This window comes from Carcharodon carcharias, chromosome 2 (assembly GCF_017639515.1).
Source record: "Carcharodon carcharias isolate sCarCar2 chromosome 2, sCarCar2.pri, whole genome shotgun sequence".
NCBI classification, from domain to species: domain Eukaryota; kingdom Metazoa; phylum Chordata; class Chondrichthyes; order Lamniformes; family Lamnidae; genus Carcharodon; species Carcharodon carcharias.
This window is the reverse complement of record NC_054468.1, coordinates 183,425,761-183,453,241: the sequence shown is the minus strand read 5'-3', so window position 1 is coordinate 183,453,241 and position 27,481 is coordinate 183,425,761. Positions and strand designations below refer to the sequence as shown.

The 27,481-nt window shown below is 41.4% G+C and overlaps 1 protein-coding gene across 8 annotated transcripts in view; it reads right to left on the bottom strand.

The window, feature by feature from the left end:
• lpgat1 (lysophosphatidylglycerol acyltransferase 1) overlaps positions 1–27,481 on the bottom strand; it is a 183,112-nt gene that overhangs the window by 143,459 nt on the left and 12,172 nt on the right. For all 8 annotated transcript variants that reach the window (XM_041213773.1, XM_041213815.1, XM_041213823.1 and 5 more), the window contains one exon: positions 5,245–5,363. In XM_041213773.1, the coding sequence (XP_041069707.1) occupies positions 5,245–5,363 (119 nt within the window). The remainder of the gene's footprint in view (positions 1–5,244; positions 5,364–27,481) is intronic.

Sequence of the window (27,481 nt, the reverse complement as noted above, 5' to 3'; positions counted from 1 at the left end):
TTTGCATGGCAAGCTCCCCTCCAAGCCACACACTATCCTGCTTTGGAACTATATCACTGTTCCATCACTGTTGCAGGATCAAATTCCTGGAACTCTCTCCTCAAGAGCATGGTAGGTGTACTTGCGCCAGATGGACTGCAGGAGTTCAAGGACTCAACACCATTTTCAAGGGCAATTATTGATGGGCTGCAAATATTGGCCTTGCTAGTGACAACCACATCCCACAAAAGAGGGGGAAAAAATTAAAAATAATGTGCCAAGGCTTCTTTGGCAGTTTCCCCAACACCCACAAATTTCACTAACTAAAAGGGAATGGGCAGATGGAGTAGAGCCACACACAGTAACCTCCAATTTACACACCATCTTGTGCACAACATAATGACATGGACATATATTGCTATCCCTTTATGCAACCATATACTACAGACTGAAATATGCAAGAGTTGTCCCCTATAGCAGATTGGAAGAAACCAGTGTCAAAGATGTTAAGGATTGTGGTGACTGACAGTCAAAGCATGGCCCCCTGGTCCAGCAGATCTTGTTGCAGGTCTGCAACAGCTTAAAAATGGAGAAATACAACCTGCTAGATATAGCAAAAAAAATCAACTCTTGGCCTATACACCCTATATGATGATTATGACTTCCTACAAACAGCCCCACTCAATGCCAATTTTCTATTAAACTCAGCTGCTGCTCATGCTGGCTGCTGGTGCTGTTGCTCTTTTTTTCCATATTTGTTCATGGAATGCAAGCGTCGTTGGCTAGGTCAGGATTTATTGCCCAATCCTAACTGCCCTTGTTCAAAGCACATTTTTGAGTCAACCTCGATGCTGTGGGTCTGGGGTTACATGTAGGCCAGACCAGGTATGGACAGCAGATTTCCTTTTATGACAATGGTTTCATGGTCATCATTAGACTTTAATTCCAGATATTTATTGAATTCAATAATTCCACCATTTGCCATGGCGGGATTCAAACCCGGGTACCCAGAGCATCACTAGATTACCAGTCCAGTGACAATACCACTACACCACCGCCTACCCCCTCTTCCCTCATCCAAATAGGTCTGGCAATAGAAGTACTCATGATAAGCAGATAGATCTTAATGCAAATAAGTAAATCAAAAATGAGAACATGAAGTGACCTGGGTGCTGGAAACTTTTCTGGTAAAAACAGCAGAATGGCATACAGATCTCATGATCCAATTACTTGCAGGCGGCTGCCTCTTCAAATACTGTTTCAGCGATTCTAAGAACTATTCTGCTTCGTTTTAACAACCAAGTTGGGATTTCCACTGTTTTGTGTGTTAAAATGACACTGGGTCATGATTTGTGTGCATTATTGAAGCTCCCTACCCATGTCCCTGGGGGCACATCAGAAACCTAAAAGAGCTGAGTGATTAAAATGGTAGCGACACAGCAGAAAGTGCTGTACAGTGGTTTTAACCATCCACCTGCCCCTGTTCCCACTCAGGGTTAAAATAGCTTCAGTAGATATTTATAGCACCTCAGAAGACCGTTTGGCTCAGCATGAAAAATATCAGTTCTTTGCTACAGCAAATCAAAAACTAATTCCCTCTCCCCCTCTGACAATATTCCTCCACCAAGGAAACAAATCAACAAATCATTAATGTCATTGTTTTTGGGATCTTGTTCACCCACATCAGTGACACTTAAATAGTAATTAATTGGATGTGAAGTGCTTGAGACGTGGATGAAAACTTATGCTATAAAGCTGCAAATTCCTAATGCTCTTAATGAAAAGGGGACTAACAAACAAGTCAGCTATAGTGTGTACTCTCACCCCAGTCAGTTTGCTCAAGTCCCTTTCCAGATACTTGAAGCTGGATCTTTGGGCCCTGAGGCAGGGGCACTAAAAAAGTGAAGCTAACCAGCATGATGGCTTCCCAGCTTCACTGCACCCCGGTCCATTTTCCTGCAGGTGGATTTTGGGGCAGGGCAGGGAGGTGGGGGCAGTGGTGCAAGCCACCCTCCCACAAGCAGGTTAATTGGCTAACTGCTCTTAAGTGCCTATCAAGGCCTGTTGTTGGAGGCAGACTAGGATTTTCCAGTTGGGCTCCAGGTTCCTCCAGGCAGTGGGAGACAGAGCAACTGCCTGGGGATGGCCTCCCAGCAGCATGCCAATGGGCCAACGCCCCAGGCAGGCTTAGAGACCCTCCCTCCAAGGTTTCCTCTCCACAGTGAGGTTGCAAAGGCCTTTTTTATTTAAAATTTCAATAAGTTGGAGAGAGGGCACTTCCATTTTGAGGTGCCCTTTCCCCTCACTTACCTGCCACGGAACCTGCGACTGTGCTTTCAAGCTGGAAGACTTTCAATTGGTCCTCCAATGGAGAATGCAGCATCCTTAATTGGCCAGTGAGCACTCCTTCTGGTCATTAATTCACCAATTTGGGAAAGTCACAGGTGAGTTACTGTTCCCTACACAGTGCAGGCTGCTGACCTCCACTTGAGCTTGATAGTTGGGATAACTCTGCCTTTGAGCACAAAATATAGGCTGACACTACAGTGTAAAGCTAAAGAAGAGATGAGGCATTAAACATCTCTTAGATGGGCATAAAAGATCCCACAGCATTATTTTTGAAGCGTTACCTCCAGTGTCCTAGTTACCATTTATCCCTCAATCAGCATCACTAAGAAGATTATCTGGTCATTGTCACATTCCTGTTTATGGGGGGGCCTGCTGTGCGCAAATTGGCTCCTGCATTTTCTATATTACAACAGTGAATATGCTTCGAAAGTCCTTCTTGCTGTGAAGTGCTCTGATATGTCCTGAGGTTGCGAAAGGCACCACATAAATGTGTCTTTCTTCTCTGCAATCTGAAATGGGTAATTGTTCGCTTCAGAAATGATGAGCTCCCTAGCTACAAGAAACTAATTATTTTCTTCATCCACGTAAATAACATACCCTGAGTCCATGATGAGTAGAAACTACCAAATTTTAGCTAATGAATCCAGTCAGTCAATGATCCCAAGTGCCAACCTCAATCATTTACCCCCATGTGAAACTTTGGGATAAGCAGATCTGTTAAGTCACAGAAAAGGACTTTTTAGTGAGCCACAATAAAAGGTCTATAAATGTTAAATTAATGTTAGGAGCAAATTAATCTGCTTAAGAAACAAACCACAATTTTTAAAGATTAAACATTCTGTTGTTAATATTGTGTTCAGGTTGATTTCTTAGGCTTCCATTAAATAATATTTCATTCGTTAACGATTAATGGGATCTCGTACTGTTCAGATGGTGAAAATCAGTGTGTTCCCTTATAAATGCTGATAACATTTGCTGGAAATTACATGGTTCACAAGAAATACAGCACAAGAATTTGATAAAGCTAGAAATTAAACATCAACAGGAGACAATATAAACTGAAACTGCAATAAGGTCAGGTGTGAGGTACTTGTCTGCCCAGCAGCCATGAAAAAATGTTTTATTAGCAAGTTATTGTCTGTGGGCTGTCATTACTGCAAGTTTCTTACACAGTCATTGTATCATACATTCATGTAACAAGCTTCATTCCATCATGAGTTCGGAAGTGGGGATGTTTGTTGATGATTGCAAAACATTCAGCACCATTCGCGACTCCTCAGATATTCAAGCAGTCCATGTCCAAATGCAGCAAGACCTGGATGATATCCAAGCTTGGGCTGACAAGTGGCAAGTGACACTCGTACCACACAAGTGCCATTCAATGACCATCTCCAAACAAGAGAGGATCTAACCATCACCCCTTGTCATTCAGTAACATTACCATTGCTGAATTTCCCACTAATAACATCCTGGGGGTTACCATTGCCCAGAAACTGAACTGGACTAGCCAAATAATATACTATGACTACAAGAACAGGCTGGGAATCCTGTGGTGAGTAACTCACCTCCTGACTCCCTAAAGCCTGTCCACCATCGACAAGGCACAAATCAGCGGTGCAATGGGGGAATACTCTTCACTGGCCTGTATGAGTGCAGCTCCAACAACACTCAAGCAGCTTGACACCATCCAGGACAAAGCAGACCGCTTGATTGTCACCCCATCCACCATCTTCAACATTCACTCCCTCCATCACCGATGTACAGTAGCAGTCTGTACCATCTACAAGATGCATTGCAACAACTAGTCAGGCCTCCTTTGACAGCACCTTCCAAACCCATGACCACTATTATCTAGAAGGACAAGGGCACCAGACTCATGGGACCACCACCACCTGGAAGTTCCCCTCCAAGCCACTCACCATCCTGATTTGGAAATATGTCATTGTTCCTTCACAGTTGCTGGTCAAAATTCTGAACTCCCCTGAACTCCCTCCCTAACAGTACTGAGAGTGTATCTACACCACATGGACTGGAGCGGTTCAAGAAGGCAGGTCACCACCACCTTCTCAAAGGCAATTAGGGATGGGCAATAAATGCTGACCCCGTCAGCGACATCCACACCTCATGAAATAATTTTTTAAAAAGCAGCTAAACAGATTATAGGAGAGAAAACATCTAGTCAAGCTCACATCTTTCACCTGGTGACTCATTCATGGATATAGTAACCAGGGCCTTCTGGTCTGTAATTCAGCAACTAACTAGATAAATTTACTAAGTTACCAAGGACCCTATAAATAAATTTTATTAAATTACAGGGTAAAAACTTAGTCCAAATCTTGATATAACCTGGCAAAGCAGTCCTTTAAAGTAGTAAATTTAATATAAAGCTACGATAAATTGATTTATATTTTAAAGTAGAAAAGGGAGCTAAGGAGATATAGGAAGAAAAATGTCAAAAGAAATGAATGCAGAGACATGTTGGGAGAATTACTGGTGGGGGATTACTAAAAGCATGGCCAAAATGATAGATTAAGAAGGCACAGTGCATTTCCAGACTTGACCACCATTTGGTTTCACACAATATCTTTTTTTTTATATAGACTTTAGGTGCATTACTCTTACCAGACTCTATTTGACAGTGTGGCTCAGCAACAGAACAGAGTTAACTTCCACATAAACTCAACTTGAAGGGGGCCAACTGGTGAGCCATGAGGGAAAGTAACTCATGGAGCAAGGCATTCACAAACTTGGCAGAAAGCTTGTACCAACCTCTGAAAAATAGATCTATCTTAAAATTTCACCATTGCTCTTTAGAATAAGCAAGCAACACTATCATATAAAGTGAACATGAAATGCAAGGATGCTGGTTCAGATTTGTAACACAAAGAGAAACTGTCAGAAGGTTGCAGACCCTACCGTCCCTTTGTCCTGGAGACACATCATGAGGGTGCAGACATCACCTGTTGCCTGATGATTCACTAAGACCATGGTTTCATCTTCAGTAATTGCTTTCACATCATCTCCCCATTCTACCACTAGGAAAGAAAAAGCATTTGTAGCAAGGTACCACCAGTCCGATGTAAAACCAACTCTTTTCACATCCATAGCAACAAAAACTTATATTATAAAGCTCCTTTAACATAATAACCCTCCTGTTAAGTGTCTTGGGAGGTATCAAACTATGTTTTGCACCAAGCCACAGAAGATGTTAGAGCAGATAGAAAGCTTGGTCAAAGACATAGATTTTAAGGACCATCTTAAAACTGGAAAGATTGATTGGGGAAGGAATTCAAGAGCTTAAGGCCTAGGCAGCTGAAGGCATGGCCACCCACGGTGGAGTAATTAAAATTGAGGATGCTCAAGAGGCCAGAATTGGAGGTGCACAGATATCTTGGAGGGTTCTAAGGTTGGAAGAGGTTAATAGATGGGAGGGGTAAGGCCATGGGAAAATTTGAAGATAAGGATAAGAATATTTTTAAATGAGGCATTGCTTAACCAGAAGCCAACGTAGATCAGTGAGCATGGGTGATGAGTAAATGGCACTTGTTACTGACAGCAGAGTTTTGGATAACATCAGGTTTACAGAGGGGGCTGGCTAGGAGCATGCTGGCAGAGTCAAGTTCAGAGGCAAAGAAGGCATGGATGATGGTTTCAGCAACAAATGAGTTGAGGCAGAGGTGGAGTGAGGCAATATTATGGAGGTGGAAGTAGGGAGTTATCATGATGGCATGGATATATAGTCAAAGCTCAGCTGAGAATTCAATATGACACCAAGGTTGCAAACAGCCTCAGACAACTGCCAGGGAAATGAATGTAGTTGGTGTCTAGGGATTGAAGTTAGTGGCATGGTGAAAACAATGGCTTTGGTCTTCCCAACATTTAGTTGGGAGAAATTTCCACTCACCCAATACTGGATGACTGACAGCTATCTGACAACTTCTAGACAGTGGAGTGGTCAAGAGAAGTGATAGTGACGTAACACTGGGGTCGTCAACAAATGTATGGAAACTAAAGGGCAGCATATTGATATAGCAGATACGTTAGAGATCACCAGCAGCTTACAAAACAAATGAAACTTGAACAATGCATCAATGTGAAAAATGTTTTTGAGGTACAGAAGGGTGCAGAACCACAACCCGTAGAAAATAAACAAGTTGAAATGAAATTTAAGCATCAAGGTTATGACTGAATGAGATTTCTGAAATTAGAAATTCAATTTTCCACCATGATTCTTTGTGTTACCTTTATTTAAGTGTCAGTTGTAGGTCAGTTAGCAGCATTTTTGCCTCAGAGTCAGAACATTATGGGTTCAAGTCCCAGCTCACTTGAGTACAAAAATCTAGATTGACACTCAAATGCAGTACTGAGGGAGGGCTGCATTGTCAACAGTGAAGTCTTTTTGATGAGAGACTAAACCCAAGGCCCTATCTGCCCTCTCTTGTGGACGTAAAATACCTCATGGCACTATTTCTAAGAAGAGCAGAATTATCCCCAGTGTTTTAGTTAATATTTATCCCTCAATCAACATTGCAAAAACAAATTATCTGGTGTTATGATCAGCTGATGTTAATACTGGACGAGTCAGATCCCAGAGTGCAAACTGACTTGATAGATCCTAACTTTTTTTTTAAAAAAGCCATGGAGGTCAGTTACTGAACACATTCACAAGAGTCTGCCACTTTTAACACAAAGAATAAACCGTTGATTAAATAAGAAAAAATGAACCATATATTACACTAGACTTCTGGTGGATTTCTGAACATTCACTAACTTCTTTTCTTCAGCTGGTATCTCTTCCTGAGAAACCCAAAAACTACAATATAACCTCACTATTTCCTCAACTTCAGAGCAAACACACGAGTTACCCAGCAGGCTTGCTGGATTTCTTAGAGAGATTAGACCTTCTGCCTGCAGTCTCTGGTGTACATACACTAACCGATCCTCTGTGTTTCCTGTCTGGTTCATGGTGCGGCTGAACAGGTTGATTATTAACCTGCAAATCTTTTCAAAATACCTTTGGCAAGCAGTAAGCATGGGAGGGACTCCTGATCAGCCATTCTTGATGAGAATGGTAACCCTCGTGCTATAGCCTCTGGCTTCAGGTTAGCAACACCACATGGACAGTTCAAGAAGGCAGGTCACCACCACCTTCTCAAGGGCAATTAGGGATGGGCAACAAATGCTGGCCTAGCCAGCAACAACCACATCCCAACAACAAATGAAAAAAAATACTTTGGGTGGATGGTCAACATTCAGCATCAAATGAAACATATTTTGTAAATGAAGAACTTGCAAACATGATTCATGACCATTTAACATGACAGCACTTGTTAGAATTGCATCCAATTTCCACAACAGAGGAACAGTTATCCCTCTGCTGCTCTGACTTGCTTTATCTAATACTTACTGACCCATGAGTGCATGATACCACATTACCGCAGGCAGTAATATGGCTTTGGAAAGAACCATTGTACATGGAATTAAAATGGATTAATTAAATACCTTCAAAACAATGGAAAAGCTGTTAGAAGTATAAACGAGAGAATATATTCTGATGTAGCTAGTCTCTCACTTCCTCTATATCATAGAATTAACATTAAAATAAAATATTAGAATATTGAGCATTCAAACTGGAGAACCATTTTAAAAGTGCAGGCTCTCCTAAGCTTTATTTTACAAGCATTTGTATAGGTGATGACTTATTAGCCTTAAATGAGTTGTGCATGGCTTGAGCAACGTGTGGGGGAATTAGCCAAGAGGCCAGGATCTCTTTTCACATCAATCTACAGGTAGGTTGATCAAATGAAGGGCAGTACAAGCAGTGTGGAGCTATCCAAGGGCTAGGACATATCAATTTGTCAGCCATAGCTCAGTGGCAGCATTCTTGGCTGAGTCAGTAAGTCACAGGTGCAGGCCCCACTCAGTGACTTGAGCACGTAATCTAAGTTATTATCTCAGTGTAGTACAGAGGAAATACTGCATTGGCAGAGATACTATTATTTGAACGAGATGTTAAATGGACAATCCGTCTGCCCTCCCAGGTGGGCATAAGTTGCTATGAGGCTATTTGAAGAGCAGGGAAGTTTACCTGGTGTATTGGCCAATATTTATCCCTCAACCAACACTGCTAAAAACAAATTCTGGTTAGTATCTCAGCTATTTGTGGGACCTTGCAGTGCACAGATAGGCTGCCACATTTCCCCATATTACAACAGTAACTACAATTCAAAGTACTTAATTGGCTGTGATCAAAGGTTATGACAGGTGTTTTATAAATGCAAGCAAGTTCATTCTCTCAATAATTGAGGATTAAATGCACGGATGAAGCAGAAATGGGGAAGTGGATATCTTTGTAATCATCGTCTTTTTGTTCTTTCATGGGACGTGGGCATAGCTGGCAAGAAAAGCATTTGTTACCCATCTCCAATTGCCCTTAAACTGAGCAGCTTATTAGGCCATTTCAGAAGGCAGTTAAGAGTCAACCACATTGTGGATTTGGAGTCACATATAGGCCAGACCATGTAAGGATGGCAGATTTCCATCCTTAAAAGGACATTAGTGAACTAGATGGATTTTTACAACAATCAATTATAGTTTCATGGTCACCGTCACTAGGACCAGCTTCAATTCCAGATTTTATTAATTGAATTTTAAAATTCTGCCAGTGCCATGGAGGAATTTGAACCCATGTTCCTGGAGCATTAGCCTAGGCCTCTAGATCACTAGTCTAGTGACATTATCACTATGCTGTTATCTCCCCATAGGCAGTAAATAATGGGGTGGATCAGTCTATTATTGAAAGTAAAAATTGAGCAGTTTCTTTGTGGAAATGCAGGTTGTTTCTCCAGCAGTTGAGACCCTCGCCCCGGCAGTTAACTGTCTGAGCAATGAAATCAATAATTGCCTCAATGGTGTTTAAAATATAGATTAAAATGTATTAGCAAGATTCTCTTTGAAACCCCTTAATTGCCACAATGAACAGCTTTAGTCAGATGAGAGTATATTTTGTCCCCAAAGACAAGTATTGCCTCAGGAATTAGAGAGTGGACTAAGCAATCCCTGCGTCGTCATATTGGAGGCTTGTTTCTTTTTCTTTGATGATTGGATATTTGGGAATAAACTTTTATTTCACTCTATTTGGCTTGTTTAAAAAAGACCCATTTACACTACACTTGTTATCCTGACACAATAGCCATGAGAGATTTGAGTTTCATTCTGTGTCACAACAACCACGAATAGAACCGGCCATTACCAGAAGTCAAGTATTACATTCTGCTCCCTAATCTAACTCAAAAGTAGAAAAACATGGAAGAGATTCAGTAACAAATCCAAAATAATTATCACACTGTTACATTCAGCTCTGGGCTACAGAAAATATATTCTCCAAACTTTTCTACATAACTAACATGCTCCAAGTTGAAGGCCGTGGTTTATCAGAGCGTTCATGAGGAGTAACTATAGTGGAAAAAAGGAATATTTCAGAATAAAGCCATATTATGGCCTTATCAAGAATTTGTCTGAAAATTATCTTGGCTTAGTTTCGCCCCTTACAGTGAATAAAAAGGACACTTATTTATCTCCGAATCAATGCTATCATTCTGAGGCTATGCAGCGAAACATGATGTTTCTTTGCTTAATCTCTGCTTCCTGTCAATTTTGCCTGTTTGCACTCCTGTCAAGTACCTTGAGATGTTTTACAATATTATAGCTGCTATATAAAGGAAATTTGTTTTTGTTGTTTCAGAGATTCCATTACTTCATGGAAATCAACAAGCAGCAGGAAGTGCTGGGAGACAGGGCTCAACATAAAATAAAGGTTGCATGGCAAATTTCTTAACTTAGATATAGGGGTCTAAAATTTTGATTCTATACTCCAGGATAAAGCGTATTTGTTTATGCAAAGACATTGTACTTAGTTGAAGAAATAAGTCATTTTTTGGCTGCTGATCTTTACAGAATAAGCATTGAATTTACCACAAAATATTTTAAGCTGAGCAAAGAAAACACTGGAACGGTTTTGGGTCCCACAAAATGAACATACAATAAAGAATACTTCAGGGTTAGACAGGCAGAAAATATGAAGCTAATTCAAAGCAAAGAAAAAGACCCCACTTTAATTGAGATAGGTGAACAATTAAAATGGGGTCAAGCATGCAATAAATTGAATGAAAAGGAAAGGAAAAGCAGGTGCTAAAGATGGTGTCCCAACAGATGCTGCAATATATGGAGGTCTTGCATGTAAAAATTGTAACATGATCCATAGCTTAGGAATTGTACCATGGACTTGGCCCATACCACATATATAATCATTCTCTTCCCCCCTCCATCCTCCCAGAACAAAAAATGACTGAACAAGGAGAATGTAGGACCATTGGTTTTGTGTACCATTTTGCAAAAGCATATCTAAACATATGAAATGAAAGAAATCGTTGCATTGGAAATTGAGACAATATGGTTTCTGATATAGGAAATGAACCTAACGGAATATTTGCGTTGACAATAATTCATGCATGGAAAACAGAAATGAAGAGAAGCAAATATATGCTTCATAGATTACAAGAAAGTAAAGGGTGAAGCACAAAAGATTAATAGATGTTCTGAAGAGTTAGAATTGATGGGAAATACGAGACGTTACTGGGAACAAAACATTAGAATTAATAAACAGTTAACAAAATAGACAACGGCATACTACATCACCAAAACCATTCAACATCTATTACGTACTTAATGCAGTACATAGCAACAGCATTTAGTTGAAAATTCAAAAGTACCTACAATATCTGTTAGAAGTGGTACTGTGATTGTCTTTAACTCTGAAAATACCTTACAACAACATCACCCTTTGATTGCACAACCTTGTCACTAGGTTCCCACAATTTTCTGAAAATGTTTTTTGAAATTTATTTGCCAACCACCATTACCTCAGTAACTAACATTTCCAATGTCCAAAATTAAAGTCTGAACAAAATGATAACTTCAGAATGTTATAAATTTGACAACACATTGAGGATTTTAAGGGAAAGGTGAGAGGGGTGAAACAAAGCAAAATGCTCAAAGCAGAAGAAAGAGAGGAATTAAGGAAAGAGACCAAGGTGCAACGTAAAGGGCACAGCACCATCACAGAAATTTGGACAGGCTAGGTGGTGGAAAGTACTTGTATAAGCAGGTGGGGATGCTATGGGGTAGTGGGTAGGGGAAAGGAGCAAGTTCTCACGATTCAAACAGTTACAAGACTGTTAAAATGCAAATCTATACTTCGTAAAAAGGCTAGTTCTAGTTTGAAGAGATAAGAAACCTTGATGCATTTTCTCATAATATCAAATTACAGCTTTTTGGTACTCCTAGTGTATAGATTTTAGAAAAATGATTTTAGACCCTTGCCTCTTTTAATCAAAGCTTCTAAGAAGTTAGTAACAAGAAATTAACTCAAAGGGTGCATAAATATGCAGCAGTACAAAATATTTTCTTCCCTCAAGGTAGAGAGAAGATCTATATGATAATTAGATGTGTAACTGATAAAATACAGAATCATAGAATGGTTACAACACAGGAAGCCCATCATGCCCATGCTGGCTGTCAAGAGAGCAACTCAGCTGCCTTTACCCCGTAGCCCTGCAAATCTCTCTCGTCAGATAATTATCCAATTCTCTTTTGAAAGCCACAATTGAATTTGCGTCCAGCACATGCACACGTGCACACACTGCATTCCAGATCCTAACCACTCACTGCATAAAAAGGTTTTACCCTATGTCACTCCTGCTTCTTTTCCCAATCACTTTAAATTAGTGTCCTCTAGTTCTCAACCCTTCCACCAATGGGAAATGTTTCTCTTTATCTACATCATCCAGAGCCCGATTTTTGAAGTCCATATACATCAAATCAACGCTTGGCCTAAATAGTCAAGTGGTTATGGTACTGGGTTGTTACCCCAAGATCAAGAGTTCAAATCTCACAATGGCAAACTATGAAACAATGTCACTTCATCTGAATAGGAACAGATGGAAACGGGTTTGTACTCGAAAGAGTTACATCAAATCAACTGCATTGCATTACCCTCATCAACTCTGTTACCTCATCAAAAATCTCAAATTAGTTAAACATGATTTGCCTTCAACAAATCCATGCTAGCTTTCCTTAATCAGTTCACATTTGTCCAAGTGATCATTAACTTTGCCTCAGTTTTCATTTATAAAACCTTTCCCACCACCCAGGTTAAGCTAATACGCCTGTAATTGCAGGGATTATTCTTGCAAGCTTTTTTGAGCAAGGTGTCCCATTTGCAATTCTATCCTCTGGCACCACCCCTGCATCTAAGGAGGATTGGAAGATTATTCCCAATGCCTCCACAATATTCACCTTTACTTCTGTCACTATCTTTGGATGCAACCCAGTCGGTCCTGATTTATCAACTTTAATTACAGCCAGATTTTTTAATACCTCCTCAGTCAATTTTTAGCTTATACAATATCTCAAGTATCTCCTCTTTCACTCAGACTTTGACTGCATCATCTTCTTTGGTAAGAACAGATGCAAATTGGTCATCTAGTACCTCAGCCATGTCCTCTGTTTCCACATATAAATCCCCTTTTTGGTCCTATTCCTCCTTTTAATTACTTATCTGCCTATAGAAGACTTTAGGGTTCCCTTTTTAAGTTGGCTGCCAGCCTCTTCTCATACTACCTCTGTGCTGCTCTTATTTCTTTTTCACTTCCCTCTGCCTGGCTCTCACTTGTATTATTAACCTGATATCTGTCACATACTCCCTTCCCTGCTTCATTTTACTCTATTTCTTTCATCAACCAGGAAGCTTTGCCCTAAATTTCCTCCTCACGGGAATGTACCTCAACTCAACAATCTCTTTAAAGCAGTCCATTGTTCAATTGCGGTTTTGCTTGCCAATCTTTGATTCCAAATTTACTCAAGTCAAATCCATTCTTGCCCTATTAAAATTGGTCCTACCTCAATTAATATTTTTCACTCTGGTTGCTCCTTGTTCATTTCCATAGCTAATCTAAACCTTATGATACCATGATCATTGTCCCCTAAATGTTCCCCTGCTGATACTTGATATACTTGTCCCAATTCATTCCCCACAATTTATACCATCATGCTTGTAAATAAAAGTTTTGCCGCACATTTCAATACAAAGTGTTCCTCTAAGACACGTTATAAAACCTGCCTGTAACTCATAGCTAGAACCCTGCAAACAGGTATTTTGCCAGAAGTATATGAATGTAATTAGCATCCAATGATAATACATAGGTCACATATGAACACAAGTCAGATACAGAGCACAACGCTCCATTGCACCAATGCAATTTCCTTCTTCTCCCTCCCTTTGCTGTTCATGTAAACAATTTCTGACGTTTGGGCCAATTTATGGACAGTTGTGCTGTGGCTCCATGCCCATAAAGAAATGGATCTCAAATCCATTTCATGGAATGCCCTTACAAGCAGTGAGAGAAAAATCAAACATTCATCTTTGTTGCTTTGAATCCAGGTTCACAATGAAAGTACAATATACCAACCTGCTTTCATCCAGTCTTCTAATGAAAACAGAATCAAAGCTTAATGCTGAAGCCCTGATCTATGCATCTTGACTACTGCAATACTCTCCAAGCTGGCCTTCCATTTTGAACTCTCCAAAAACTTGTGCAAACTCTGCTGCCCGTATCTTAACTCACTCTAAGGCCCGAATTTCTGCAATGGTTCTCAGTCATTGCAAAAATGGCAGTTGAGGTCGAAAAATTGAAGTCCTGTCCCTGAATACAGCCCCCACCAATTTTGCAGGGTGAAGTGGGGAGAGAGAGAAAAATGAAGGCAGGTTGGGATTTGCACATATGTGTTTTGCGGAGGCAGCAGCCCACATAAACCAGCAGGTGCTTCATTTTGGTGAAGTAGGAGTGTGAAACATGACATGTGCAGCTTACACTGGTAGGAGTAGGTCTGAATGTTGTGGATTTGTTTGGATAGCTGGGGTACCCTTTTGGAGAGAACCCTTTGGAATTAGCTCAAAAGTAGCAAATGTTCATTCTCAACAAGAGAGTAGGAATGTGAGGCTGCTGAACTTGGCAAGTTTTTTTTATGCCCCTAGACTCAGGCACCCTAGTGGCAAGAAAAGCATTGTGCTTAAGAAGGGCGCATTGATCTTCATGCCAAGGAAAAGACAAGATGAGCATGGTACCCTTGCACATAGGCGCCATTGAAGCATGTCAACATCAGAAGCTGGAGGCCCAAGGGAGGACACCAGGTCAGGAGCTAGAGGCAAAGCCACACACATTAGGAAAGGAAGGGGAGTCCAGCCAGGTTCGACCCTGTGAGAAGGGCATACCGACCTCAGATATATTGGGAGAATCAGTGCCAAATTTACCTGAGGTTAAGCCGTGAAGTGATCCGGATATATGTCGAATGGTCCAGCAACTTCTCGAAGCACATTCTATTGATCCCCATGGCTTGCCAGTGGCTATAAAAGATAACCTTAGTGCTCAATCATTATGTCTCAAGCTCCTTTCAGGGCTCAGCAGGAGAGCTATCTGGTATATCCCAGTCAGCAGCACTCAGTTGCATTAAAGTCAATAACAGATGCCCTGTTTGCTTGTGCAGGGGAGCACATTAATTTCCTTGTTCATTTGGCATCAGACACACAGAGAAGCTTTTGCCCAATTAGCAGGCTTCCCTCAGGTGCAAGGTGTTACTGATGGCACCCAGGTCACCATAAAGGCTCCAGATCAACAATTGGACACCTTCGTCAACCACTAGCCCCTCTATTTCCCTGAGTGTCCAGGTCAATTGAGACCACAAGGTTTTCCTTCATGGCTGTGCAAGTTTCGCTGGGAGCTGCCTTGACTCCTTCATACTGAAAAGTTCCCAACTCCCTCAGCTATTTCATCCAACTTCGCAGATCCATGGCTGCCTGTAAGTGGACAAGGGCCCCCTTAACACCTTGGCTAATGAGCCCTTTAGGAGCCCTCAAATTAATGTTGATCGCAACAACAGCAGTCATGTTGTCACAAAGTCTACAATCGAGCAGGCCATTGGCATTCTAAAAATGCACTTCAGGTGCCTCGATCGCTCAGGTGGAGCTCTATAGTATGCCCCAGCAAGGGTATTCAGAATAGTGGCGGTATGTTGCATGCTGAACAAAATTGATCTCTAGGCCCCTCTGCTGTGCAATGACAACAACGCCATGGCCAGAGCTCCAACCTCGGAGGAGGTCGAGGTAAGAGAGAAAAAACCCCTAGATAAAAACAAAAAACTGCGGATGCTGGAAACCCAAAACAAAAACAGAATTACCTGGAAAAACTCAGCAGGTCTGGCAGCATCGGCGGAGAAGAAAAGAATTGACGTTTCAAGTCCTCATGACCCTTCAACAGAACTGAGTGAATATTAGGAGAGGGGTGAAATATAAGCTGGTTTAAGGTTTGGGGATGGGGGGGGTGGGGGGGAGAAGTTTGGGGGGTGGGGGGGAGGTGGATTTGCTGGTGTGGCTGTAGGGACAAGCAAGCAGTGATAGGAGCAGATAATCAAAAGATGTCAAAGAAAAAACCCCTGTCCATTCTAATTATTTCCAAATGGAAGAGGATGAGAAGGCTACCAATGGTAGAGCAGCTGGGAGGCATGGCCAGGTAGCCAAGGCTGGGTCTGTGCAGAATGGAACCAGACATGCTCTTGTGCAAAACAGAATCATACAGGGTCCTCCGATATCACTTTTGCCATCAGCCAGTTTTTGGTGAGCAGCTTCCAACTAAAGAACCTTTCACATGAAAGCCATACTTACTGGGGGGACCGCCCAACCCCAGCAAGGGAGAGAAAAAACATCAATGAGTTTGACCCAGTCACATTAAAATGGCTGCAACCCTCACCATCATAACCATTGGCCTCAGCATATTACAAACACACACAAGAAGTCCTTTACAACATGCCCCTCTCTCATAAACGTCAGTGCCTGTAGATGAGATGCCAAGGCTGCTACCCTGTACAAATGCAAATTGTGCCCACAATGCTGAGAGCGCCAGTAAGATGTGACTTTACACCCAATTTTTGCTGGTATGATTGTGTGTGTCAATATACATGCAGATAGGTCTTACTGTGCAGAATAAGGCCACAACTGTGCAACAACAGGTCTTTGAATGAATTTGGGCAGCATCCATTCTAGACAATGGTCCAGTTTCTGGATTGGGCGCCATATGCAACATTGCAGGCTTCCATAAACCTCGGCTACCTTCACGAAGCACATCCTCTGCTACTTGGAATGCAATGGCATTCAAAGTAGTAGGGACAGCAGACAAGCAATATTCCCTGGAGCATACATGGCATCTCGGCCTACATTGCCTACACCTAGGTCAATGCACAACACTGACTTGTGGATGAATGCCTTACACCCAGCATTCGTGCTTGGGATGCACCTGCTGACCTCCACCTGTTCGTGGAGTCTGATCATTCAGCCTACCTAAAATCAAACATGGATAGACAATGAATGATGCAGCAGCATTTCAGCCATTGAGCTTCTGGACCCTGCACCTTATGTGAAAGGCCAGAGAAGTCTAGAAGGATGATGGCTTCCAATCTCTCTCAAACCTGGCCACACCCTTGCTCCTGACGATGTCAATGCAAGATGGGCCTCAGCATGCTGCCTTCAGTGTCCCTGGTAAGAATGTTGTTCATTATGTTAGCATTCCCATTGAGATTTGTAATGTACGAAAACACATCGAGGCATCAATGAGTGTACTGTGTGTACATATATTCAAAAAGTGCTCAGTTGTGATACTTACACATTATTACCCATATGAACCCACTAGTGCTCGCAGATTCTGTGCTCGTGCATACTCCTACAAAGTCGCGCCACCCCCCCTCCATGTTGCTGTTGCATTGGAGGAGGTGCAGGAAGACTGCTCATTATTCGGTCTATACGACAATGAGGAGCATGATGGCTGGCCTCATGCAAGCACCCATTAGGGACATCCATCATGAGCACCAAGGAGATGTCCTGGACTGGAGTGGGTCAGCCTGGCTGCAACTGGTTAGACTAGTGGAACAATTGGTCATGGAAATAGCCAGGGTGTCTGAGCAGCTGTCCGTCAGTGACGGTAGCAAGTGATAAAGGTGGTAGCAACTGTACCTTGGAACACGTTGGTAATGGTGGAGGTCATGATGTCAGTTCACTGAGCACAAGGAGATGTTGGCGTGAGAAGGAATAAAAGGATTGGGTTGCATCATAAGGGCACTGCAAGCATGATTAAAGGCAATGGGGTGCATCAGAGCATGCTTTCAAAATATGAAGGACTATGGCTAAATATCTCATTTTGCGTGGCAGCATCTGCGGAGAGGAACACAGTTAACGTTTCGAGTCCACGTGACTCTTCAACAGAATTAAGAGTCATACGGACTCGAAACGTTAACTGTGTTCCTCTCCGCAGATGCCGCCAGGCCTGCTGAGTTTTTCCAGGTATTTTTATTTTTGTTTTGGATTTCCAGCATCCGCAGTTTTTTGCTTTTATCTCATTTTGTGTTTTGCGCAGGTCTCAGTTTTGCTCACTCAGTCCCATCCACCGTCACCACCACCACCCCACATGGGCCAACTCATCCCTCATCAGGAGGAGGAAGAGATGTCCAAGGAGGCAGTGTCACATCAGACTAACCCTCACTCTGCAAACTCAGATACAGCACTTCAGAGGAATGTAGCGGGCATGTAAAGTTGGTGGCACAGGGTGAGAGGCACCGCTCGAGTGCAGGAGGAGGTGTCAGAGTCACAGACATCTTTCTACTGTCCTCGGAGGAAAGTCATGATGGTGCTCCAGTAAGCAGTAATGTGGAGTACAGTATTTGGACATCAACAGTGTGGACATTGGGCAGAGTTCCCTGAGGTAGTGGGAGCTCTTGGGCTGTGAATGAAGAAGTCCATCGCTGTCATGAGCTCCACATTGTCCCGGAAGCTCAACCACATGAGCTCCAACAAAGAGAGATTGGCTGCTGTCCTGGAGAAATAGAAGCAACGACACTTGGAATAGATGTGAGAGCAGTGTCTCGGCCAGGAAAGGGTGCAAGCCTCCCTCAGTAGTCTGGATCAGTCTGCTCAGGATATGAACACGGACATCCATGGAATATGTGAGGAGCTGCATACCCTTAACAGGACAGTTGTACTGTTAGTACAGCATTTGCTGGAATGGATGACTGCTGCACAACAGCAGCCAGCCCCATTAACCCATCTGTAGGCCTACCCAGGGCTGTGGAGGTCGCTGAGGAGGGTGAAGGTACCAAAAGCCCTTCAGCACCCTCATCATCTTCCACCTCCCAGCTCCTCCATCAGAGACCTTGTCTGCTCCATAGTTGCTAGTGACCACGGCTGCCCATTGAACCTTTTCCAGCACTGTATCCAAGATCTCTAGTGCTCTTCTGCTGCGCTCACCACAGCAGGAATTTGAAGCCAGCCCTTATTTGTGGCAACTGAAGGATTGCCAGCATGCAAAGTACAGCATTGCTCTCCTCTTCTGGACTTCTTCGAATAATATTTGCAGGTCCTGATCTGTGAAGTGTGAAGCAACTGGCCCCAAGCCCTCCCAAATGTCTCCTGTGTGTGTAACGTTCTATCAACACAAGGTAAAAAGGGTAGTGAGCCATGCATCTTACAATGCTCTCATTCACTTGTGTGTTTACATGCACTAACCATTTTCAACACATCATCACTGATTACTGTTAAAGTGTTGTGGAGAAAATGGCTCTGCACAAATGCATGTTGCAGCTGCCACTCCAAGTTAGCATGCTGTGCTCCCCAACCACTAACAGCCTTACTGACTTACTTTTTCTTTGTCATACTGTTATGCCTTGACAGTGTGCAGATGAGGGGGACCTGGTCAAGGGTAAATTGTGCGGGCACAAGCTGATAGATGGGTGGCAAGTGGATAGGCTAATGACCATGACATTGTTCATCACTCATCGACTGAGGTACAACAGCTAAGTACTTAAGCGCAGAGCATCTTTTCCAGATAGTGGTGCCAAGACAATGCCATCTCCATGGCTGCATTCAGTGAATCACTACATGCTTTCAGTGCTTCAGTACAGAACACTGAATAGGCAGCAGTGGCATTTTTTTCTTGGGAAAGCCCATGAAGGGCCATCCATTCTAGAGTCAGCTAACAGTCGGACAATATTCACAGAGTTCCCACTCAACTAACAAGTCAAAGATGTCTCCTCCGAGGCACAGGGACTTCGCTATGGACTTCCTAACTCACAAATGGGCCTATCTGAAGGCCTGCTTTTTATATTCACCAGATTGGCCCAATCCGTGCTGGACCCCACACTACTTCCAGGGGCATCTGCCTTTGAGCCCTATGACAGCCTGCTCCATCTGAACCAAAAGTCTGATGTTTGAGGCTGCTTTTATGGATGTCAGGTGGGCAGAACTGGGAATTCTCCAGTGTCTGCACATGCGATGCAAGTATGAAAAGTTAGGCCTAAGTCTCATCCATTCATCGTCCCACGCTTGCTGTTCTGCACTGGTTCCCTGTTCAAAAATGCCTCAAATTTAAAATCGTTATACTTGTTTTCAGATCCCACCAATGCCTCACCCCTGCTCATCTTTGCAGCTTCTTCAAGTCCTAAAAGTCTTTGAGACTGCGCTCTTCTAATTCTGGCTTTTGGCGCACTCCCAATTTTAAAATTGCTCTACCATTGGCCACTCCTTCAGCTGCCTTGGCCCTGTGCTCTGGAATTCCCTCCCTAAACTTCTCCATCTCTCTCTCTCCTCTCAAGATACTCCTTAGAACTTCTTTGATCAAGCTTTTGGTCATCTGTCCACCACCACCTTCTCAAGGGCAACTAGGGAATGGTAATAAATGCTGGCCCAGTCAGCAAAGTCTACATCCCATGAATGAATTTTTAAAAAATCCTTCTGTGGTTTGATGTAAAAAATATTTTTATTGATATCGCTCATGTTAAGTGCCTTGGGAAGTTATGATTGTTAAATGCACCATATAAATGCAAGTTGTTGTCACTAAAATTAATAGTTTCACTTCAACTAAGAACTACAATAGCAACATGACAATTTGTAACAAAGATATCTGAACCTGCTTATACAAAGAATCTTAATACATCAGCTTAATCCTACTGGCTTTTAATACATTGCACACAAATACATTATTCAACCCAAACTATTGCAGTGTTTTTATCTTTTTAAAAACAAAGGATTAGGAAATGCAATACATACTTGTAATGGATGCACAGAGCTGAATTGCTACAAGTGCTTCATCTTTGTTTTCATTGGTGTAGAGTGCAGCTCCTAAATATAATTCTTGAAAGGCCTGCTGCCATAGTGCATCTCACATTACAGACAGTGGCCAGTGTTGGAATGTTTATCAAGCAGGCATTGGGAAAAGGAAAGCGTGTAACCCAAGCTGGAGACTATGGCAAGATTAGAGAATCAATCCTCATTACAGAAGCAAGGTGTAGTTTTGCAGTGAAACTGGTATAACTGTCATGTTAAACCCAAGAAATACATAAAACGATGTAGATTAGATCACTAGAGATATATCAAGGCTTTTTAAAGTGCATTAAAAAATATGCCATACAAAGCACAGCCCAAGTCATAAGATGCAATCAGATGTAAATCTTTTTCTTTCGATTTGAAAGTCATTTAAGGTTGATGGTCATCTCAGGTTATTGTTGTAGGCTGGTTTAAAAAATATTATTCAGGGAATACACTGGTCAGATATTGAGGAAATAATACCAGAATACAGCACCACCAGAACAAAGAAACTTGTATCTTGAGAATTTTAAGAAGCTCTTCTTAAAAGGACATGATGTCCCCCCCACCTCAAAAATAGGTAAAGCACTATATTCAATATATCTAAAGCATACTCTGAATCCCCAGCATGTTTCCAATGCTCCTTTGCTCAGTTCCTCCCTTTTCACGACATTAGGAACATAGAACGTAGGAGTGAATGTCCTACTGCTGCTCCTTCGAGCCTGCTCCACCATTCAATATCATGGCTGATCTGGTCATGGTCTCAACTCCACTTCCCTAACTGCCCCCCACAACCCTTGACTCCCTTGTCTATCAAAAATCTAAGTCAGCCTTAAATAAATTCAATGACCCAGCCTCCACTGCTTTCCAGGGAAGAAAATTCCACATACTAACTAAAAAAATTCTTCTCATCTCCATCTTAGAAGATTTCTTAAACTGAAAGTTCTAGTCACCCTCACAAGAGGAAACATCCTCACGGTAGCCACCCTAACAAGTTTCTTCAAGATCTTATAGGTTTCAATAAGATCACCTCTCTTTCTTCTAAACTTCAAGGGAAAAGGGCCAACCTGTTCAACCTTTCTTCATAAGATAAGCCCTTCAACCCATTAAGAGTACAACTAAGTGTGGTGCCCGAGCTCTGCAGAACAAAATTAGATTGAAATTTAACGTAATGTCCCTCATCGGTACCCCATGACTCCATACTTTTTCCCTTCAACATTTAGGCAGAAAGTGCAATTTCTTTACTGTGATTGTTAATGCTGCTTGTAGTTGGCTCATAATAGTAAGGCAATTTAAATTTATTTTTATTCATTTATTCATTGTTTTATTCCCTTTTTTATCCCATTATCCCATTCTCGATCCTTTTTTCCCTACAACTGCCCCCTCCTCCACCCAACCCCCACAAGGGCCATCTATTACTTGTTCATGTTGTTTTCAGAGTGCTCACCCTTGTTCTGCTTTCTTATCTTTGCCACTATCAGCACCATTTTTTAGCCCTTACCACTACCATTAACAATCCCTTTGTCCTGTTCACGTCTGTTGTATAGCACTATATCAAAGGCCTTTTGAAAGTTCATGTACACCACACCAACAGCATTGCCCTCATCAACCCTCTCTGTTACCTCTTTAGCTCTGAAGAGTCTCACAGACTCAAAATATCAACTCTGTTTCTCTCTCCACAGATGCTGTCAGACCTGCTGAGTATTTCCAGCATTTTCTGTTAATAGATTTATTTAATTTATTGGCATCAATACACTGCAGCAAAAATTAGTTAATCCAAGATGCTTTGTGTACAAAACTCAATTTATTACCACAACTTGCCTCACCCATTACCAACAAGCCTGTAGCAATAGGAAGTCAAAAACTCTGCCCCAACAAAAAGAGTTTAGACGGGCAAAATGCTATCATTGTACTGCTGTGTGCTTTTGGCAGTTAAAGTAGTCATACTATGAGCATTTCAGGCATCTAAAATATGGCTTTACTGAGATCCTAGCTACAACAGAATATTGCTGGTCAGCAAGCCAGTTGAAGTAATTAAGTTAGAAAAGTCCAGTGTCAAGAGTCCAAACAGTAAAAACACACATGAAGTACTAGACAAGGTCAAAGTTAGAAATAAGAACAAAACAAATCTGATTGAGGAACCAGGATCTTGGTGTAACTACAGAATGAAAGATCTCCAACTGGATTTTTCTTTTATTTCCCAAAGGCATTAAAAATTGCAGTACCTACCAGCTGTGTTTCGGTAACTACATTAACTTGGCTGAGTCTTTGAGCTTGAAGATTGTAGATTTAAGTCTCATTGTACTTAAAAAAAAACTAGGTTGGCATTCCAGTTCATGTCAATTAGATGAGATGTTCCACCTGTTCAGCTAAATAGGCCAAGGCACTACTTGTGGAGGGTCAACAACTTCTGGTGTCCTGGCCACCATTCCCCACTTCAACCACGACAAAGGTCATCTATCTGATTGCTTTTAATGTGGCTTTGTCTATGTGACAGGTTCTGTATTTCAAAGTAAATTGATTGTACCTGAAACAGGTTCATCACAGCTTTGCAGCAAAGTCCCACATAAAGGAGGCTTCTTTTCCTTACCTTATTGAAGTGATCCTTCTTCACTTAAGCACAATGAATGCTAGCAAGCTAATGGGTCACATCACAGTCAAACCTGATCCTAGTACCCCAACATTTATATGTGCACTTTCCACTCAGTCTAAGTAAGAAAGTCCACTATAATGCTCCTATTGCAGCCTAGCCACAATCATTTAACTTGGCACAGCCTGGGAACTAAACAGCAGAGACTAGGCTTCAGTATTCAATTACTATTCTTCCCTGCAACCCCCCCCCACCCCGCCCCACCGGCCTCTCAAAAAGCTGTTGCAGGAGTTCCACCCACAATTCCAAGAGTACAATGCAGGAAAGACAAAAGCAGCAACATTCTGTTTCCATGAAACAATCATGAAATTTGTAACTTAGCAGCAAGCAGTTTCTTCTCTTCATCATCCAGCAAGAACAAAAAATCTGGTCTTTCTGCAGCAGATAGACTTTCTGGTCTAAAACAAAAAGCACACAACCTATCCATTTTTATTGGCAACCAAGCCCATTTATTGGTCAATGATCAGTGAAAGAACTAGCCTTATAAAAGCATCACCCTGACAAAGCTTCTCCAGAATAAACTTATAATGACAAAATAAATGACTAAATTATTAAGTGTACATTCTGGAATACTGGGAGATCATAGGGGAGGCAAGTTCAATTAGTCAAGGAGGATCCAATTTGTCCTCAGATGGGTGGCAAGAGAGGCCTAATTTGTCTTCAAGTTTGAGAAGGAGACTTAGTTGTCTTTAGTGGAGTTGTAGGAAGGAAGAGGAGCCTTGTTTGTCTTCAGTGAGGGGAGAGGAATTTGGGGTGAATTTCTGCTGTGAGGCAAGTTTGGTAGTTGGATATCTGTCTCGTGATGTTTGTACTGGCAGGGCTGGGTGCTAAAGAGTATTATGTTTACCTGGCATCCTGGTTTTGCTAACGGAGCAGGGACATAAGGATATTGAGTCTACAATTTGCATTTGGATGTATACATTTTCCAATCTGACAATTCCAATTGTTCTTATTCCATACAATTTTCCAGTACAGGTGTTTTTGTGGTAACTTCTGCTCTCCTGGATCAGTCATGGTCCAGAAAGCATTTAATTTTTATTGTTGGCCACCATATGCACACCATATTTTGCACTATTATTGGTGTGTTTTGATGGGTTCTGGGATGCTGCATTCATGATGTTTTTTTAACAAAGGAATACATGAGATTGCTGATAGTACAGTTTAGGTCCGTCACAAAGTATATCATTATTATAAATAACATTATGTTCTTCAAATGCCAAAAATCCTTCCAATGTCAAAAATGACAAGTGTGTTTCTCCTGTCCTGACCCTCCAAATTACTGACTTCTGAATCACAGTTCCTCATCCAGATGATGGTACCCTGTCACAGAATTCATGACCATGCCCTTCCACTCTCCCCACCCAGCCAAACAACACCACTGTTGATTTACAAGTCACCAATGGTTCAGCATGGAGCATAAGCAGCTTGTGTACTGCATAAACACTGGTATGGACCAGTTGAGCTGAATGGCTTATTTCTGTATTGTACATTCTATGATTGTAACTCTATATAATGTCCACAACATAGCTCTAGATTCCTTTACAATATCCCAGAATAATGGACATTAAAATTATATTTCTCATACTTAACATTAGGCGGTCAGACATTCACATGATTCACATGTGGTAACTTTACCATGAAAAGTGTAGTTGCAAAACAAACATGCTGTAAACAGCCCCATGGGGTGTAAATGAATGTTTTGACCCACTGATTGCATATTGTAGACAATTGAATTTGGAACCAATCACTGAAAAAAAATTGCTGTCACACCTACTTACTGTTGGAAAGCATAGTAAAAGAAAGAACTGAGCAATGTGGGTAACAATGCTAGAATAAGGGAGGAAAAAAACACCTGTCCCTAAATGATAAAGCTACAGGTTGTAAAATGGATTGAGATGAACATAACAAAATAACGTAGGAAGAAATTTGGCAGCAGACAAAATAGAAAATGAGGTTAGGATGGCAGGGAATATTAAGAGAAATGTCAAGCATATACAAAAATATATACACATACAGCAAACAGCTGAACAGAACGGAGATGTCAGAAAAATGATAATACCAAATAACAGAAAATGTATTAAATCAATTATATTTTCTGTCTTCACAGAGATGACCAGCAAGGAAGTTGTATTTCTAGGGTAACCAAGAAAGTACCAAAGAAGCCAAAATTTCAAATATCAGATAAGTTGAGGTAGTAAAGAGATACAAGACACAAGTTGGACTTCGTACAAGTGATTCATGAAAATGGCCATGGGCATACCACCATTGTTGAAGAATCATCACAAATGGGCACAGTACCTGATAATTTGAAAGTAGATAAAAAACACTAATTCTTTTTTTAAAAAATCCTTATGGATGACACAGGAAACCAAAGACCATAAGACCCTCATATCTACTGTGGGCAATGTGTTAGAAGATAGGTTGAAGAAGGCACTAATCAAACAGCTAAATAAGTATGGTAAGGAAACCAGGAGTCAGTATGAAATTATGGGAGATAAAAAACAAAGTGCATCATATTCGTTAAAGCGTTAACTCTGTTTCCCTCTCCACAGATGATGCCAGGCCTGTTGAGTGTTTCCAGCACTTTGTTTTTATTTCAGATTTCCAGCATCCCCCAGTATTACATTTTTATTTAATGGAATTACGGAAGGGTCGACTTGCCCAAGAGATTTACTAAAGATCCTCGGGACCTGTTGACAATAGAAATTCTGTGGCTGTGCTTTAGTCCTCAAGTTCCACTTCAATTCTCTGAACCAGTAATCTCTACCACTAATCAGACTTTCACTATAATTAGGTCCAACAAATAAATAATAATAATGTTCCAAGTTAGTAAAACTTGAATATTGTATTGCATTATCTGTCTGAAAATCTTTCGTTATCATTTAGAACTTTCCTCAGCCTTTTTTTAAAAATAGATTCTCAGTTCATCTAACTAGTAGGTTCCCTGCAAACAGCCAAGAAATTATGGGTTCAACTCCATTACTATCTGCACTCTCAAGGTCAGTAAAAGACTCACCATTAAAGTGGGCAGCAAACAGGAAGTGCACATATTGTACTTGCCAGGACATTATGGAAAATTGCCAAGTAGCACTCCCACAGCAAAGCCATGGAAACAGAGTAAAGTGCTGCCCCCAGCAGTATGTTACCGTGCAAGAACAAAATATACTGAGAAATCCTGAAAAGGATAAATCGTAGCAAATCTGCCAGAAGCCACACCCAATGTTGTGATTAACCACTTACCTACTTTTATTGGAATGATTCATTATTCAGAATTTAATAACAATTTGATAGTGCCACCCATTCCAGTAATAAAATATCTTGCTGAGCAGCAATAGAGGATCACATTCAGCATCAAACATAATAGCTAGCTGGTGGATTATAAAATCGAGGCACAGTCTGTTCAAACAATAAAAAGAATATTTGCTCAGATAATTAAATATCTAAATGGTTTGGAATGAACGGGACCATTTCTACATTAATGCATGTTGCCAATATTTCAAATTCAGTAATTAAGTCAAAACATCTTTAAAATAATTAAGTGTTCTCAGCCTTGTTCTCTCAAATGCATGAATTCTGTCCTCTCATTTCAGAATTGTATTTTCTCTACTTTTTTCTACCTTACATCCTATCCCTGAAGTGCTGGCATGTGACCAAGATCTAATGGCCTATGAAACGGTCACTAGAAAGTTGTCAAATGACTCACAGCAACTCGTCTTCTCTTTGGAAACTTGCCTAGTATCATTAATAGCTTGCACTTAATACAATGCTTTTTAACCTAGTAAAATGTCCCATGATGTTTCACTGTGACATTTGAACATTGAACAAGGGACACTGAACCAATGGACAGATTAGGAGGGGCAGCCAAAAGCTTGGTCAAATAAGTAGGTTCTAAAATGGGTCTTAAAAGGAAAAAAAGTGGAGGGTCAAATAGTTTGGGCAGGGAGTTTCAGAGCATGGGCCAGGTGTCTGAATACAAGGTTACCAATGGTGGTGAGTTGTCTTAGAGGTTGGAGTAAGAACAACAGAAATTGGCAGGGTTGGCGGAAGAAACAGGGTGAAGTATACCACTGGTTAGAGAACAGAAGGGATAAGGCAATGACTGCTCCATCTACCTACTCTCAAATCATCAAAAAAGTGATGGACAGTATCAAGGTGCTATAAACCAGCATTAACTCTCCAATAACCTGCTTACCATTGCTCAGTGTGGGTTCTACCAGGACCACTCAGTTCCATAACTTATGTTAGCCTTGGTCCAAACATGGACC